This window comes from Ambystoma mexicanum, chromosome 11 (genome assembly GCF_040938575.1).
Source record: "Ambystoma mexicanum isolate Mex_15411 chromosome 11, UKY_AmexF1_1, whole genome shotgun sequence".
NCBI classification, from domain to species: domain Eukaryota; kingdom Metazoa; phylum Chordata; class Amphibia; order Caudata; family Ambystomatidae; genus Ambystoma; species Ambystoma mexicanum.
The window spans coordinates 36309021-36323597 of record NC_090934.1 but is presented as its reverse complement, the minus strand read 5'-3'; the positions used below and the strand labels follow the sequence as shown (position 1 = coordinate 36323597).

The window sequence follows — 14577 nt, the reverse complement described above, 5'->3', positions numbered from 1 at the left end:
ATCATCATTACAAGCACCCCTCCAGCTCGCCATCATCAGAGACTCTCACGCTCAATCATCATTACAAGCACCCCTGCAGCTCGCCATCATCAGAGACTCTCACGCTCAATCATCACTACAAGCACCCCTGCAGCTTGCCATTATCAGAGACTCTCACGCTCAATCATCACTACAAGTACCCCTGCAGTTCGCTATCATCAGAGACTCTCACGCTCAATCATCCTTACAAGCACTCCTGCAGCTTGCCATCAGAGACTCTCAAACATCATTGAAAGCACCCCTGCAGCTCGCCATAATCAGAGACTCTCATGCTCAATCATCATTACAAGCACCCCTGCAGCTCGCCATCATCAGAGACTCTCACGCTCAATCATCACTACAAGCACCCCTGCGGTTCGCCATCATCAGAGACTCTCACGCTCAATCATCACTACAAGCACCCCTGCAGCTCGCCATCATCAGAGACTCTCACGCTCAATCATCCTTACAAGCACTCCTGCAGCTTGCCTTCATCAGAGACTCTCACGCCCAATCATCATTACAAGCACGCCTGCAGCTCGCCATCATCAGAGACTCTCACGCTCATTCATCATTGCAAGCACCCCTGCAGCTCGCCTTCATCAGAGACTCTCACACTCAATCATCATTACAGGCACCCCTGCAGCTCACCATCATCAGAGACTCTCACGCTCAATCATCATTACAGGCACCACCGCAGCTCATCATCATCAGAGACTCTCATGCTCAATCATCATTACAGGCACACCTACAGCTCGCCATCATCAGAGACTCTCACGCTCAGGCATCATTGCAAGCACCCCTGCAGCTCGCCATCATCAGAGACTCTCATGCTCAATCATCATTACAGACATACCTGCAGCTCGCCATCATCAGAGACTCTCACGCTCAAGCATCATTGCAAGCACCCCTGCAGCTCGCCATCATCAGAGAGACTCTCACACTCAATCATCATTACAGGCACCCCTGCCGCTCGCCATCATCAGAGAGACTCTCACGCTCAATCATCATTACAAGCACCCCTGCAGGTCACCATCATCAGAGACTCTTACGCTCAATCATCATTGCAAGCACTCCTGCAGCTCGCCCTCATCAGAGAGACTCTCATGCTCAATCATCATTACAAGCACGCCTGCAGCTCGCCTTCATCAAAGAGACTCTTACACTCAATCATCATTACAAACACCCCTGCCGCTCGTCATCATCAGAGACTCTCACGTTCAATCATCATTACAGGCACCCCTGCAGCTCGCCATCATCAGTGACTCTCACGCTCAATCATCATTACAAGCACCCCTGCAGCTTGCCATCATCAGAGATGCCTGATCAGTGAATGTCAGCCCCGAGTCTGTGTCCCCCCGGCTGTAGTGCCCCCCCCCCCGGCTGTAGTGCCCAGTCCCTCACATCTCTCCTTGACAGGGCCTGCCTTGCGCACCCGCGGGGTTCCCGAACCCCCTTCTCTTGCAGCTGGGCAGGATCCTCCCCAACCCTTCTTCTTAAATGTCCGTCTAGGTACTCCCAGGCTCTTGGAGGAGGTGAGCACCCACCATCACAGAGAGGCCCCTTGACTTTCTGCTCCTTGCCTGGGGACTCCCCCCTTGTCTCTCTTAACCTGTGCAATACTCCCCGGTGGGTACTTGTTCCTTCTGCCTCCTCTAATGCCCGCCTTGGGCAACTAAGCCTCCTTGCGCTTTCCTGTTCAGTCTGGCTGCCAGGTCTTAATGTATAGGCCTTGGTGTCTCCCCCTGTTTCCCAAGCCCCCTCCTTGCTTCCTCTGATAACTCGAGATGTGCCAGTCTCCAGCAAGCTGTGTTTCCCTCTTCTTTAATTCCTCCAATCACCTTCTTCCAAAACTCCCATCAACGCTGCAACCTTCTCCAGCCACCTGCTGTCTCTCCACCAACCTCTGTGTTTTCCACCAACCTCCTGCTGTTCCCCCCAACCTCCTACCATTCTCCACCAACCTTCTGATGTTTACCAACTTCCTGCGGTTCCCCCCAACCTCCTACCATTCTCCACCAACCTTCTGATGTTTACCATCTGCCTGCTGGTCTCCACCAACCTCCTACCATTCTCCACCAACCTTCTGATGTTTACCAACTACCTGCTGTTCTCCACCAACCTCCTACCATTCTCCACCAACCTTCTGATGTTTACCAACTACCTGCTGTTCTCCACCAACCTCCTACCATTCTCCACCAACCTTCTGATGTTTACCAACTTCCTGCGGTTTCCCCCAACCTCCTACCATTCTCCACCAACCTTCTAATGTTTACCATCTGCCTGCTGTTCCCCCCCAACCTCCTACCATTCTCCACCAACATTCTGATGTTTTCCAACTATCTGCTGTTCTCTACCAACCTCCTACCATTCTCCACCAACCTTCCGATGTTTACCAACTACCTGCTATTCTCTACCAACTTCCTACCATTCTCCAGCAACCTTCTGATGGTTACCAACTACCTGCTGTTCTCCACCAACCTCCTACCATTCTCCACCAACCTTCTGATGTTTACCAACTACCTTCCGTTCTACAGCAACCTCCTACCATTCTCCACCAACCTTCTGATGTTTATCAACTACCTGCTGTTCTCCCATCCAACCTCCTTCCGCAGTGCACCAACCTCTTAAGCACCTCTGCCAACTTCTTGCTGTACTCCAACCACCTGATCTAGATCACCAACCACCTGATCTCCATCACCAACCTCCTTCTCTCCTCTCTTATCTCCAACCTCTCCCCATCTTCATCTGTCTGCTCTTTGTACTTCCCACACTTCTTTAGTCTTCACTCTCTAGCCTTCTTTCTTGGAACACTGAGAGTACCAGACTGTACGTGTTTTTTTTTAATGTTTATTTTGAAACAAGGCAGGAAACAAGTATAGTTATGCATAACTTCAACATTCCAGTCACATCCCCCTCCCTCCCTCCCCCACCCCCCACTATGAATGTCTGTCCCGTTAGGGTCCTGAGGGTTGGGGCTCCCTCCCCTCCATTCTTATGCTTCGCCCCCCTCGTTGGGTGTACTCCCGCTGCACAGGATCCGCTTGGCCTGCTGGGGCTTGTATATGAGGGCTGGGAATTTTTGGTTGTAATCAAGAAATGGGCCCCAAATGTTTTGGAAGCGGTGCAGAGTCCCTGCCTTAGCCGCTGTCACCTTCTCTGCGATGAGGATACCCCATATTTTGGTCCACCAGAGGGGTAGGAGTGGTCCTTCCCTAGCTTTCCAGGAGTGGGCAATTGTTATTCTTCCTGCTAGAAGGCATTAGGAGAGGAGCTTGGCTTTAGCTCCAGACCTCGAGTATATTCCAGGGAACGGAACACCCAGCAGAATAGGTTCAGGCTCTAGGGGGAGCGTCGTTTGGGAATTATCTTCAGTGATACTCAGGCACTGTCTCCAAAACTGTTGGGCGTGTGGGCACGTCCACCACATGTGGAGGAAGGACCCCGTGTGTCCGCATTGTCTCCAACATGCCGGGTCCAGGGATTGGTTCATGTGGTGGAGCCTCAGGGGGGAGTAGTACCAGTGTAGCAATATTTTATAAGCGCATTCCCTGTTGGTGATGCAGGCTGAGGATAAATGGGCCCGAGACCAAATGTCCGCCCAGGTCTGGTCCTCTATGGCATGGCCTAGGTCTGCCTCCCTTTGCGCCATAGCATGGGTTTTAGAAGCGAGGAAGTCCCCCTGGAAACATTTATATAAGGCAGAGATCTTACCTCGGGACGGGAGGTCCATCAAGGTTAATTCCAGTGCTGTAGGAGGGCGAGCTGCTGTGAGACAAGTTTGTGGGTGGGAGCACCAGTGGCGAAGCTGGATGTAGGAAAACCTGTCTGTCCCGCGAAGTTGAAAGGCTTTTTTGCATTGAATGAAGGTGCATGGTTCCCCCTCACGAACAGTTGCCCCAGTGACTCCAAGCCCCCTGCAATCCAGTTCTTAAAGTTCCGGGGGTTCGTACCATTGGGTTATGGAATACCGGTGATGAGGGGCTCAGTCCTCTCGGGACCCCTTTTTTCCTTAGCACTCTGTCCCATGTGTCTACAGTGTGCCCGGTGGCGAGCAGCCGTCTCTCTCTCTGCCGCATAGGTGGTGGAATGTGTGGGAGAAAACGTAGGGGGAAGGATAGACGAGACTGTTCAAGTTCCACCCATCTCGGGCGGTCAGAGGATATCCGCCATGCCTGGGTGTTCGCCAGTTGCGCTGCCAACTAGTATCCTTGTAGGTCGGGCACTCCTAGGCCGCCCAATCTGGCATTCCCTAGCATCGTTCTTAGGGGGATTCCAGGTTTTTCCCCCCTCCAAATAAATCACAACATATTCCTCTGGAGGTCCCGAAGAGCCAGCAGTGGGATAGGCACTGGGAGTGATGAGCAGGCATATAGGAATCTGGGAAGAAGGTTCATCTTACAGGCAGTGATGCGGCCCATCAGTGAGATTTCCTGTAATTTCCATTGCTTCAAGTCATCTGCCAGTTCCTTAAAGAGAGGGGGAAAGTTTACACGGTAGACATCCTTTGGGTTTGCCGGGATTTGAACCCCCAGGTAGGGAATTGGCGTGGCTTTCCACTGAATGGGGCATAACAGGGTCAAGATTTCCTTTTCCGACTGGGTCAGGCCTATCCCAAGAGCTGGGGATTTGTTGAAGTTGATGGAGAAGCCAGTAACTCTTCTGTAATCTCTTATCTCGGCCAGGGCGTGTTTCAGTGAGTGGCAGGGCTGTGAGATGGTAAGTAGGACATCGTCTGCATAAAGAACTACTTTGTGTTGAGAGGGCCCGACCTGGAGCCCCTTGATGGAGTCATTTAGTCTGATTCTTTGGGCGAAGGTTTCCATGATCAAGGCGAATAGAAGTGGTGATAGCGGGCATCCCTGCCTGGTCCCACTGGTCAGGGGGATTGGAGTGGAAAGGGTGCCGTTGATTCTCAGAAGGGTCTTTGGTGATTTGTAATTCGCCAGGACCATGGCTCAGAACTCCGGTCCGAAGCCAAAGGCTTCTAGGGTGAGGTTCATGAAGGTCCAGTCCACCTTATCGAATGCTTTGGTGGCGTCGAGAGCTAGAAGCGCCAGGCCTTGTGAGTCTCGGGTGGCCAGGTCCACCAGGTCCAGTGTTCTGCGAATATTATCACTTGTTGCTCTGTTTTTGATTAATCCGGTCTGGTCTGGGTAGATTATGTCAGGCAGAATGAGGGAGAGGCGTGTCGCCAGGACCTTAGAATAGATATTGGCATCAATATTCAGCAATGCAATAGGTCTGTAGGATGCTGGGTTCGCTGGGTCCCCTCCAGGTTTAGGCAAGAGGACTGTGATAGATTCTTGCATGGAGGGGGTTATAGTGCCCGTGCTCCGGAAGGAGTTGAAGAGATTCACCAACGGTGGTAATAATTGATGTCCAAAGATTCTGTTGAATTTGGTGGTATATCCGTCTGGTCCGGGGGCTCTACATTTACGGGTTTTTATAGCCTCTTCCACCTCTTCTCCTGAGATTGGTGCATCCAGGATGTCTCGGGCTGAGGACTTCAGCTGAGAGAGGGTGGCCTTCTGTAGGTATTATGTCGGTTCCTGCAGGTTTTGTGGTGGCGCGGACATTACTTGCATAAGATGCTCGGTCGCTAGTCGTAGTTTTTCGGGCTCAGAGTATTGGATAGTGCCCTGGGGGTCTCGTAGTCCAATAATGGTGTTATTCCTCTTGATTTTGGCGAGTTTTGCTACCATCAGCTTGTTCGCTTTATTATTCCAGACGTAGTAGAATTGTTTGGCCTTTGATAATAGTTGTGCCGTATGTTCGGCGTAGTGTGCCTCGATTTTCTTCCGTGCCGTCCGGGGCGCTCGTTGTATTTTGGGAGACCAACCTTTCTCCTTATGGATAGCTTCCGCTTCCTGAAGCTCTTCCTCAAGGGATATACGAGTCTGCCTCTTATTCCTATGGTATGCCACTCCACGGGCTATCAGTTCCCCCTGAATGACCGCCTTCATGGCGTCCCTGGTATTGGCTGGGGAGGTGTCTTTGTTGGGGTTCTCCCGGAAGATGTTCGCGATTGACGCTGCTATGGCATCCCGTGTTGGCATATCGTTTAATATTGGGTCGTACAATGACCACGTGCAGCGGGGGTCGGGTTATGAATGCGGATTTCCAGGGTTATTGGAGCATGATCGGACAGTATTCTCGATCCAATAGAGACCTCGTTGGTGAAGGCAAGGACCTGAGGTGATGTCAAGAGGAGGTCAATCCTCGAGAAAGTTCTGTGGACATAGGAGTAGAAGGTGAAGTCCTTTTCTGAGGGGTGGAGTACCCACCATGAGTCGACCACCTCCAGGGTTCTGAATAACCGTAGCAGACCGAGGGCTAGGGCTACGTCTCCAGAGGAGGCCGGTGTGACCTGTCCTTCGTGGGGTCTGGCACTCAATGAAGGGAACCAGGGTGGCGCTCAAGGTTTCATAGAATGCGATTTGTCCTGTATTTGGAGCGTAAACCGAGATGAAGGTATACAGCTGGTCCAGCAGGAGACATTTCACTGCCACAAATCTTCCCTCCAGGCAGTGTTTGGTATCCAGGATATGGGGGTTTAACCCCTTCCAAAATAGAATTGCCGTGCCCCCTTTCTTGTTACCACCCGAAGCAATGAATTGCTTTGGGAATTGTTGTGAGCACAGGCGCCCAAAGTCTGCTGGTAGTAAGTGGGTTTCCTGGAGCAGGGCGACTGCTGCTGTCATGAACTTCAGATCACGCCCCTTTTGGACCTCCTGGTCCTTGTCTCAACGGGGCTTACATTCCGTACTACTTCCAACATGGCCGTCCAGAGCTGAAGCCCTTGGTCGCTCCATGCGCTGAACGCGGCGTGATCTATTTATAGACCACGCCTTCCGTGGCTCTGCGCGTCTCAATGCTATTGCAGAGTAGCCCAGACGTGTGTTCGTAGCTCGCGGTATTGTTTCCTTTGTCCCAGTGCTATTACCCGCTCCTGTCCCTTTCCCCCTTCCTGGTTCCGAGCATTTCTAGCCTTTCCCAGACTCCCGGATTCCTGGACTTCGCGATCCCGGAACTAAACGCAACCTGGAACCAGAGGAGACTCGAGCAGCGCTGTTCAAGACCAGGAGCGTTCGCAAGAAGGCAGCGATCGAAGACACCGGCAAACACCGGACCCAGGTGAGAAGGGGGGAACTCCTTGACAGCTGCTTCCTCATCCTGGAGCTTCTGTAGAATAGATTTACGTTTGTGCTGGGGGAATGCAGCCCCCTGACGTTAAGGGAAATAACTCTCAGGATGCCATGATCCCAGGTGGGGGGAGAGGCCACTGGTGGGTTCAGGTGAGAGGCGTGGGTCGGGTTGGAGTCAGCCATTGCTCGAATAGGCGTGGTTGCTTGTTATGCCGGTCAAGTGGCACAGCGAGTAGAGCGCTCGCTTTGACATCCGTGCAGAGCCTGTTAACGCAGGTTTGAATCCCGGCAGGGCCAAACTCAACCTTTCATCCTTCTGAGGTCGATAAATGAGCACCACACACCGTGGGTAATAATAAGCAGCGCTCAGATACCTGAGGGTTCGTAGAGCTATATAAATGCCTAATTATTATTATTATTATTATTATTATTATTATTATCCTGCGCTTGGGCTTTTAGTCCCTGCCTCCAACAGGGAGGCCGGGAGTTAACTAGCGCGGGGGGGGGGGGCGGGAAGCTTTGTGGGGCCGGCACCACCCCAGGCCAACTGGGCCAGGCAACTGTGGTCAGCCAACATGGCTAGAACTTGCAGCCAGACTGTGTCTGGCATTCCAAGGATTTGTAGGTGTAACATACCTCGGAAGTGGGCAGGAGCCGTCGGGGGGGGGGCGCTGCTATATACGTAAGACGGGTCTTGTGCAGTGTTTCAGTGTATGGTGTCAGGGTCGAGGAGATCCGGGTCCGAAGGAGAATAGAGTCACGCAAATTCGGGCCCCGGCTGAGCGGGGGTTGCGGGATATCTGTATATGAAGTGATGGCTTCCTGGTCTCTTGCCTATGTGCCTCCTTGTAGCCTTTGGTCATTTCTTCCTCTTGACCCTTGGGACCTTCATCCATGTATTTCGCTTTTCTTTTGGCGTGGGCATAGGATCCCCATCTGTGGTAGTCTCAGAAGCCCCTGGAGAAGTGGTCCCGGGCGAGAATGGATGCATAATTTGTGCGGCGTCCTCGAGGTGGCTGATTCTCCTTAAGGTGCCCTTGTAGGTGAATTGTAGTGCTGTTGGTAAGAGCCACCTGTAGCGGACCTGTTGGGCCTGGAGCAAAAGAGCCAATGGTCGGAGGGCTCTCCTTTTTTGCAGAGTGAGGAGGGAGAAGTCCTGATAAATTTGGAGTGGGGAGCCCTGAAAGATTAGCTCGTCCCGGGTCCGGCAGATCGATGAGATGGCTTCTTTAGTGGTGAAAAAGTGTACCCTGGTAATGAGATCGGGGGGAGAATCCAACTCCACTCCACGGCGTGGGTGTAATCTGTGAGTGCGATCTAATAGGAGTTGGGCCTTATGTCACGCGCCTTGGGCGCCTGCCCTCATGGAGGCTATGGAGGGCTTGGAGGTTTTCCGGCCATTAGGGTGTGCCGTTCTTTCTCTTCACTACTTCCGGGTTTGTGGGTCTAGTTGTTTTTTCTTACCTGTCCTCTCTCCGGCCCTTTTTAACCACTCCCCTTCCTGTGACGCGTCGCGTTGCAACCCTTTCGCTTCCGCTTTTGGGTTTACCTGCTGTGTTTGTTTTCTCTTCCTGCTTGCTCCCTCTCCCGTTCCTCTGCGGTTTCCCCACTTCCCTTTTCCCTGCGGTTTCCTCCGCTATTTGCCTTTCTCCCCCTTTTCTGGTTTTTTACCCGGCTTCCCCTTTCCTTCGCCGAGTTGGGTCCGTCCCATTTTTCGGCACTCGTTCTTTCTTTTTCCCTTTCTTGCCACGTATTCTGCATACTTTTCCTCGTGGAACCAGTCTACCTGGGTTTTGCTGCATTTCCCTCGGAATATTACTGTTCCACTTCCCATACTTACTGAAAGGACCGCCTGTGGGCCTTGGAGACCTTCAAAAAGCTTGGAACAGCCCACTCTTCCAATACCTTAAGGAGACCATCAACCGCTGAGTCACCACTCTGCTTGTCCTGCCAATCAATCTTCTTGAGAGGTTTTTTCCACCTTCCTGGCTTTTTCCTCTCCAAAGAGATGTCCCGGAGTGGGGCCCATTGCTGCCCTCTTAATAAGGGTACCATTGTGGCTTCGCTCTGGGGAAGACCCTATCTATTCAAAAGGAAACGAAGAGGACGACAAAGAAAGGACTATCGACAGGAAAGCACGTCTGAAGAAACAGGTGAGGAGGAGGGGGTATTGTCCGACATAGAGGCGGAAGAACTAGAACGCGAGCCAATTGACACCTTATCTAGGTCTGGGAGGAGGCACTGGAAGAAGTCCCCCACGTATTCCGTTAGTTTTTGATCCGGGACTGAGGCAGTGATACCTTGAATTCGTAAGTTATTACGCCGGGCCCTATTTTCTAAGTCCTCCTGTTTAAATTCCAGGATTTTGCATCTATCTTGTAGAGCTCTGATGGAGTGTTGGATTCCATCTATAGCCGTGGTGTGGTCTTGGGCTTGGTCCTCGACTTCTCCCAATCTTTGCTCCACTTCCGTCACCCTCTGGTCAGTGTGCTACAATTTTGTAGAAAGTTCGGCCATGCAGGACCTAATTTCAGATTTAATGTCGCCCATAAAGGCCAGTAGGTCGCTTCTGGTTGCGAGGGTCTCTTTGCCCTCCTGGTCCATCTGTGGTGTAGAGTTGGGAGGGGCCTGCTTCTTCCCTTTGTCTGCCGTCAGCAGCATCGTGGGAATGTCTGCGTTCTTCGTGGGTTTAGGTTGCTTGGTCATAATGCCCCCTCTCCTCGGCAGGAATGCAGAGCCTGACTTTAGGAGAGTTTCTTAATTATTCCATGAACCAGGGTGGAACAGATGAACAGGTGGGGGGCCACAGGTGTTTTGAGGGCAGAGAAGAAATGCCGGGAATCTCCTTGGTGGAGGGACAGAGGGTCGTTGGGTTTGCCGGGGCGCCCCAGGAATGGTGTTGAGTACCTCTGGAAGTGGGGTTTGAGCAGGTGTGGGCCCCCGTGGTATTTTGAGGGTAAAGGGAAGGTGCCCCATACACTATAAGCAGCAGTAGGTAGGCAGAAGTTCCTGGGACCCTCTGTTCACGTGTGCCAGGATTCTGGAAGGTTGTATTTGGTTCCCAGAGGCAAAGACGGTGGGAGGAGGAGGGCTTCCTCTGCCATGTACGTGGGTTTTTAAAGCCCAGTGCTCACTTCCCCTGGGCTAGGTCTTTGGTGAGGAAATGGACCTGTGTCTTGGTGTTTATCAGGGGCTGGATGCATTGCGCATCACAAGTTCATGTAGAGCCGGGGCAAGCCTTTATGTGGCCTGTCCGCCATCTTGGAATCCATTCCCTTAGCCCAGTGAGTCCAGAGCAAGTGTACCCTCTGTGTTAAGAAATCCTTTAATAAGATGTTACCTTACTCTAAATACACAGGTAATGCTTGTCTAAGGCAGAATTCTGCGGGCAGGTTTACTTGTGCGGGGGAAATGTTGCCAATAACGAAGTGTAAATAACAAGGGGGGGGTCCTGGGGGTCCCTCTGCCAGACATTAGTCCTGGGGACTAGAGCCTTACACAGATTATTTATCTCACTATCTTTCACAGAGGATACATGTCCACATATATCAGTCTTTGTCCTGCCCTGGGGCAGTCCAGCACCCAAATTCTAGACAATTCTCCTCTGAACAAGAGTACCAACAGCAACCCCAGACACATGTTTCTGTCTGGTTGGACCTCATCATTAGGGTGGAGCTGTGCCTCTCTAAGAATAGTGATCCAGGGGTCCACGTCTGGATTCCCCTACTAACTTAGGGTGAGACCCAAAGTTACTTAAATATGCAAATAACAAGGGCGGTAAGGCTCCTGTAACCAGGACTAATGGCTGGCAGAGGGACTTCCCAGGAACCCCCTTGTTTTTTGCATAATTTAAGTAGCTTTGGGTCACACCCTAAGTTACTAGGCGAATCCAGACGTGGACCCCTTGCTCACTATTCTTAAAGAGGCACAGCTCCACCCTACTGGTGAGGTCCAACCAGACCGAAACTTGTGTCTGGGACTGCTGCTGGTACTCTTGTTCAGAGGAGAATTGCCTAGCATTTCGGTGCTGGACTGCCCCAGGGCAGGACAAAGACTGATATGTTTTGGATATTTCTTCCTTGTGAAAGATAGTGAGCTAAAGACTCTGGGTAAGTCTCTCGTAACCAGGACTAATGTCTGCCCGAGAGACTCCCAGGACCCCCCTTGTTTTTTGCAATAACGAAGTGTGCCATGGGGGGACTCCGGACTTGGAAGCAACCTTTCCAAGACTCAAGGTTGGCCAATTCTCAATGCTGCATTCCCGGCCACGAGAGAGGCAGAATTTTCACAAACATGCTTTTTGTAACAGACTGCAACAAGCAGTGCCCTTGTCTCGGGAATTTGGATCGGGCTATTGAAACCTTCATTCTCTTTCACTTGGGATTGGGACTGTTTTGCTGTCTCACGTGACTGCCCCTGCTATGCAATGGGAGGCACGGGTGCGTGGCAAGGGGGATACTCCCCCTACCAACCTCGGACCCATCATCGGCTGTTCTGGGGCGGCAACCGGCCCTCCTTGAAACCCCTGGAATCCGGCAGAAGACTTTGCCACCCAGGCTAGGAGGAGGACGAGGGCAGGGGCACTGGTGGATGCAGTAATGAAAGTAGAAGATTTCTTGTATCTTGAGACCCCCCCTGCCTGCGAAAGGAGTGGATCCCACTTTGGTTGGGCGATATTGGTCTTTCCAAAAGAACGCCCACTCCACGCGCCGCTCCACCTCTCTCAAAAACTCTTGCACAGGACATGATGGACCAGATGGACCAACGGGCATGAGTATTCAGAAGAGCAAGAAGTCCCCAGAAGGTCAGGGTCTGGCCGCCTGGGCCCGGGACCACACTATCTTCAACTGTACCTTACCCCCTCTCTAGACCACTAAGCTCCTCTGGCTCCAACTATCTGTGCGTAAAGTGTTTTGCTAAACAGAGGGCAGGTGGTCATACACTTTCCTCAGCGGGCTCCCTCCTATGGAACAGCCTCCCCCTCCCCATGCGCCTTGAGCAGGATCTTCTCAAATTCCGGAAGCCCCTTAAGACTTTCCTCTTTACCTCCTCCTTCCCTTCATCTCTCCTCTGCTAATTTTCACAGCTGCTGTGATTGGTGTGCTGGTCCCTCAGGGATCCTCAGGGCCCTGACCTCCCTCACCCAATCGGCCCAGCTCCTGTCTTTCTGCACTTACACCCTCCGGCCTGGTGGCTCGCACTTAAATCCCTTGCGACTCCAGCCCGTATAGCACTCAACCTTCCTAGCATTTCATCTGCGGCTCACCCTTGAGCTCAGACCCCAGACCCTTCGGGTAAGGGTAATGATTAAGGTGGGGGGGGACAGTGGTTCTGGGGGGTCTCCCCCAGCATATATGTGTAACTTCAACAAGCCTAATACAGAGCTTGAAAGAGGTGTCATTTCATCGCCCCCGGCCCCACTCCCGGCTCCCCCGCTGACTCACCTTTTCTCAATGGCATCCACATTCCGGTGCAGCAGCCACAAGACCACCTCACCTTTTCTTCCCTCCTCACTTCCGCTGGCCCGGGGCGAGAGCAGCAGGTGGTGGCTGGTGATACACAGGGTCCCCCTGATGGAGGGCCGGAGTGGGCAGGACAGCTGGACATTGTCCACCCGGGAGGTTTTGATCAGCTCTGACAGTTCCATGGCGCCCGGAAGAGCCAAGGCCTTGAGGTCCCAAGCCTTTCAGAAGAGGCACCTGTGGGGGGGCAAAGAGAGGAGGTTGTAATTCCCATTTAAACAGAGGATATATTTTCAACACCACAAAAAAAAAAACATTGAATTGAACAGACGCCCTGCCCGCTCTACCCACAAGGCCACAGACATCTGTGGATTTATCCCATGGCCTCAATAAAGCTCCAGGGAATCACTCACTGCTTCACCCCAGTCCTAACTAAACACTCACAGCATACCTCACTAATCCACTTGGCCTCCATAAACCCTGAGTGCATCACTGACTCACCCCAGGGCCTCAATAAACTCTCAGGGAATCACTCACTGATTCACCCCAGTCCTTAATTAACACTCACAGCATTTCTCACTAATCCCCTTGACCTCAATAAACCCTCAGTGCATCACTGGTTCACACTTCGGTCTCAATAAACCCTCAGTGCATCACTGATTCACACTCCAGTTCTCAATAAACCCTCAGCGCTTCACTGATTCACAATCCAGGTCTCAATAAACCCTCAGTGCATCACTGATTCACGCTCCAGAGCCTCCATAAACCCTCAGTGCATTACTGATTCACACTTCAGGTCTCAATAAACCCTCAGTGCATCACTGATTCACACTCCAGGTCTCAATAAACGCTCAGCGCATCACTGATTCACACTCCAGGTCTCAATATACCCTCAGCACATCACTGATTCACATTCCAGGTCTCAATAAACCCTCAGTGCATCACTGATTCACACTCCAGGTCTCAATAAACCCTCAGTGCATCACTGATTCACACTCCAGAGCCTCCATAAACCCTCAGTGCATTACTGATTCACACTCAGTGCACCACTGATTCACACTCCAGGGCCTCCATAAACCCTCAGTGCATTACTGATTCACACTCCAGGTCTCAATAAACCCTCAGTGCATCACTGATTCACACTCCAGGTCTCAAACCCTCAGTGCACCACTGATGCACCCTCCAGGTCTCAATAAACCCTCAGCGCATCACTGATGCACACTCCAGGTCTCAATAAACTCTCAGCGCATCACTGATTCACACTCCCGGTCTCAATAAACCCTCAGTGCATCATTGATTCACACTCCAGGTCTCAATAAACCCTCAACGCATCACTGATTCACACTCCAGGTCTCAATAAACCCTCAGCGCATCACTGATTCACACTCCCGATCTCAATAAACCCTCAGCGCATCACTGATTCACACTCCCGGTCTCAATAAACCCTCAGCACATCACTGATTCACACTCCAGGGCCTCTATAAACCATTGGGGCATCATTGATTCACTGCAGGGTCTCCATAAACCCCCAAGGCTTCACTGACACACCCCAGGTTCTCTATAAACCCCCATGGCTTCACTGACACACCCCAGGTTCTCTATAAACCCTCAGGACATCACTGAACCACTCCAGGGCCTTCAAAGCCCCCCATGGCTTCACTGACTCACCCCAGGTTCTCTATAAACCCTCAGGACATCATTGAACCACTCCAGGGCCTTCAAAAACCCCCCATGGCTCCACTGACTCACCCCAGGGTCTCCATAAACCCTCAGGGCATCACTGGCCCACCCCAGGACCTTCATAAACCCTCAGGGCATCACTGCCTCACACTCCAGGTCTCAATAAACCCTCAGTGCATCGCTGGTTCACCCATTAACCTCAATAAACCCTCAGGGCATTAGTGATTCCCTCATGTTATGTTATGTTATGTTATGTTATGTTATGTTAG

The 14577-nt window shown here is 51.9% G+C and overlaps 1 protein-coding gene across 4 annotated transcripts in view; it reads right to left on the bottom strand.

Moving 5' to 3' along the window:
• The window catches only part of LOC138503040 (myotubularin-related protein 9-like), a 564386-nt gene that overhangs the window by 198230 nt on the left and 351579 nt on the right, over nt 1–14577 (bottom strand). For all 4 annotated transcript variants that reach the window (XM_069622476.1, XM_069622479.1, XM_069622478.1 and 1 more), the window contains exon 2: nt 12611–12865. In XM_069622476.1, coding sequence (XP_069478577.1) covers nt 12611–12813 — 203 coding nt within the window. In that variant the 5' untranslated portion in view covers nt 12814–12865. The remainder of the gene's footprint in view (nt 1–12610; nt 12866–14577) is intronic.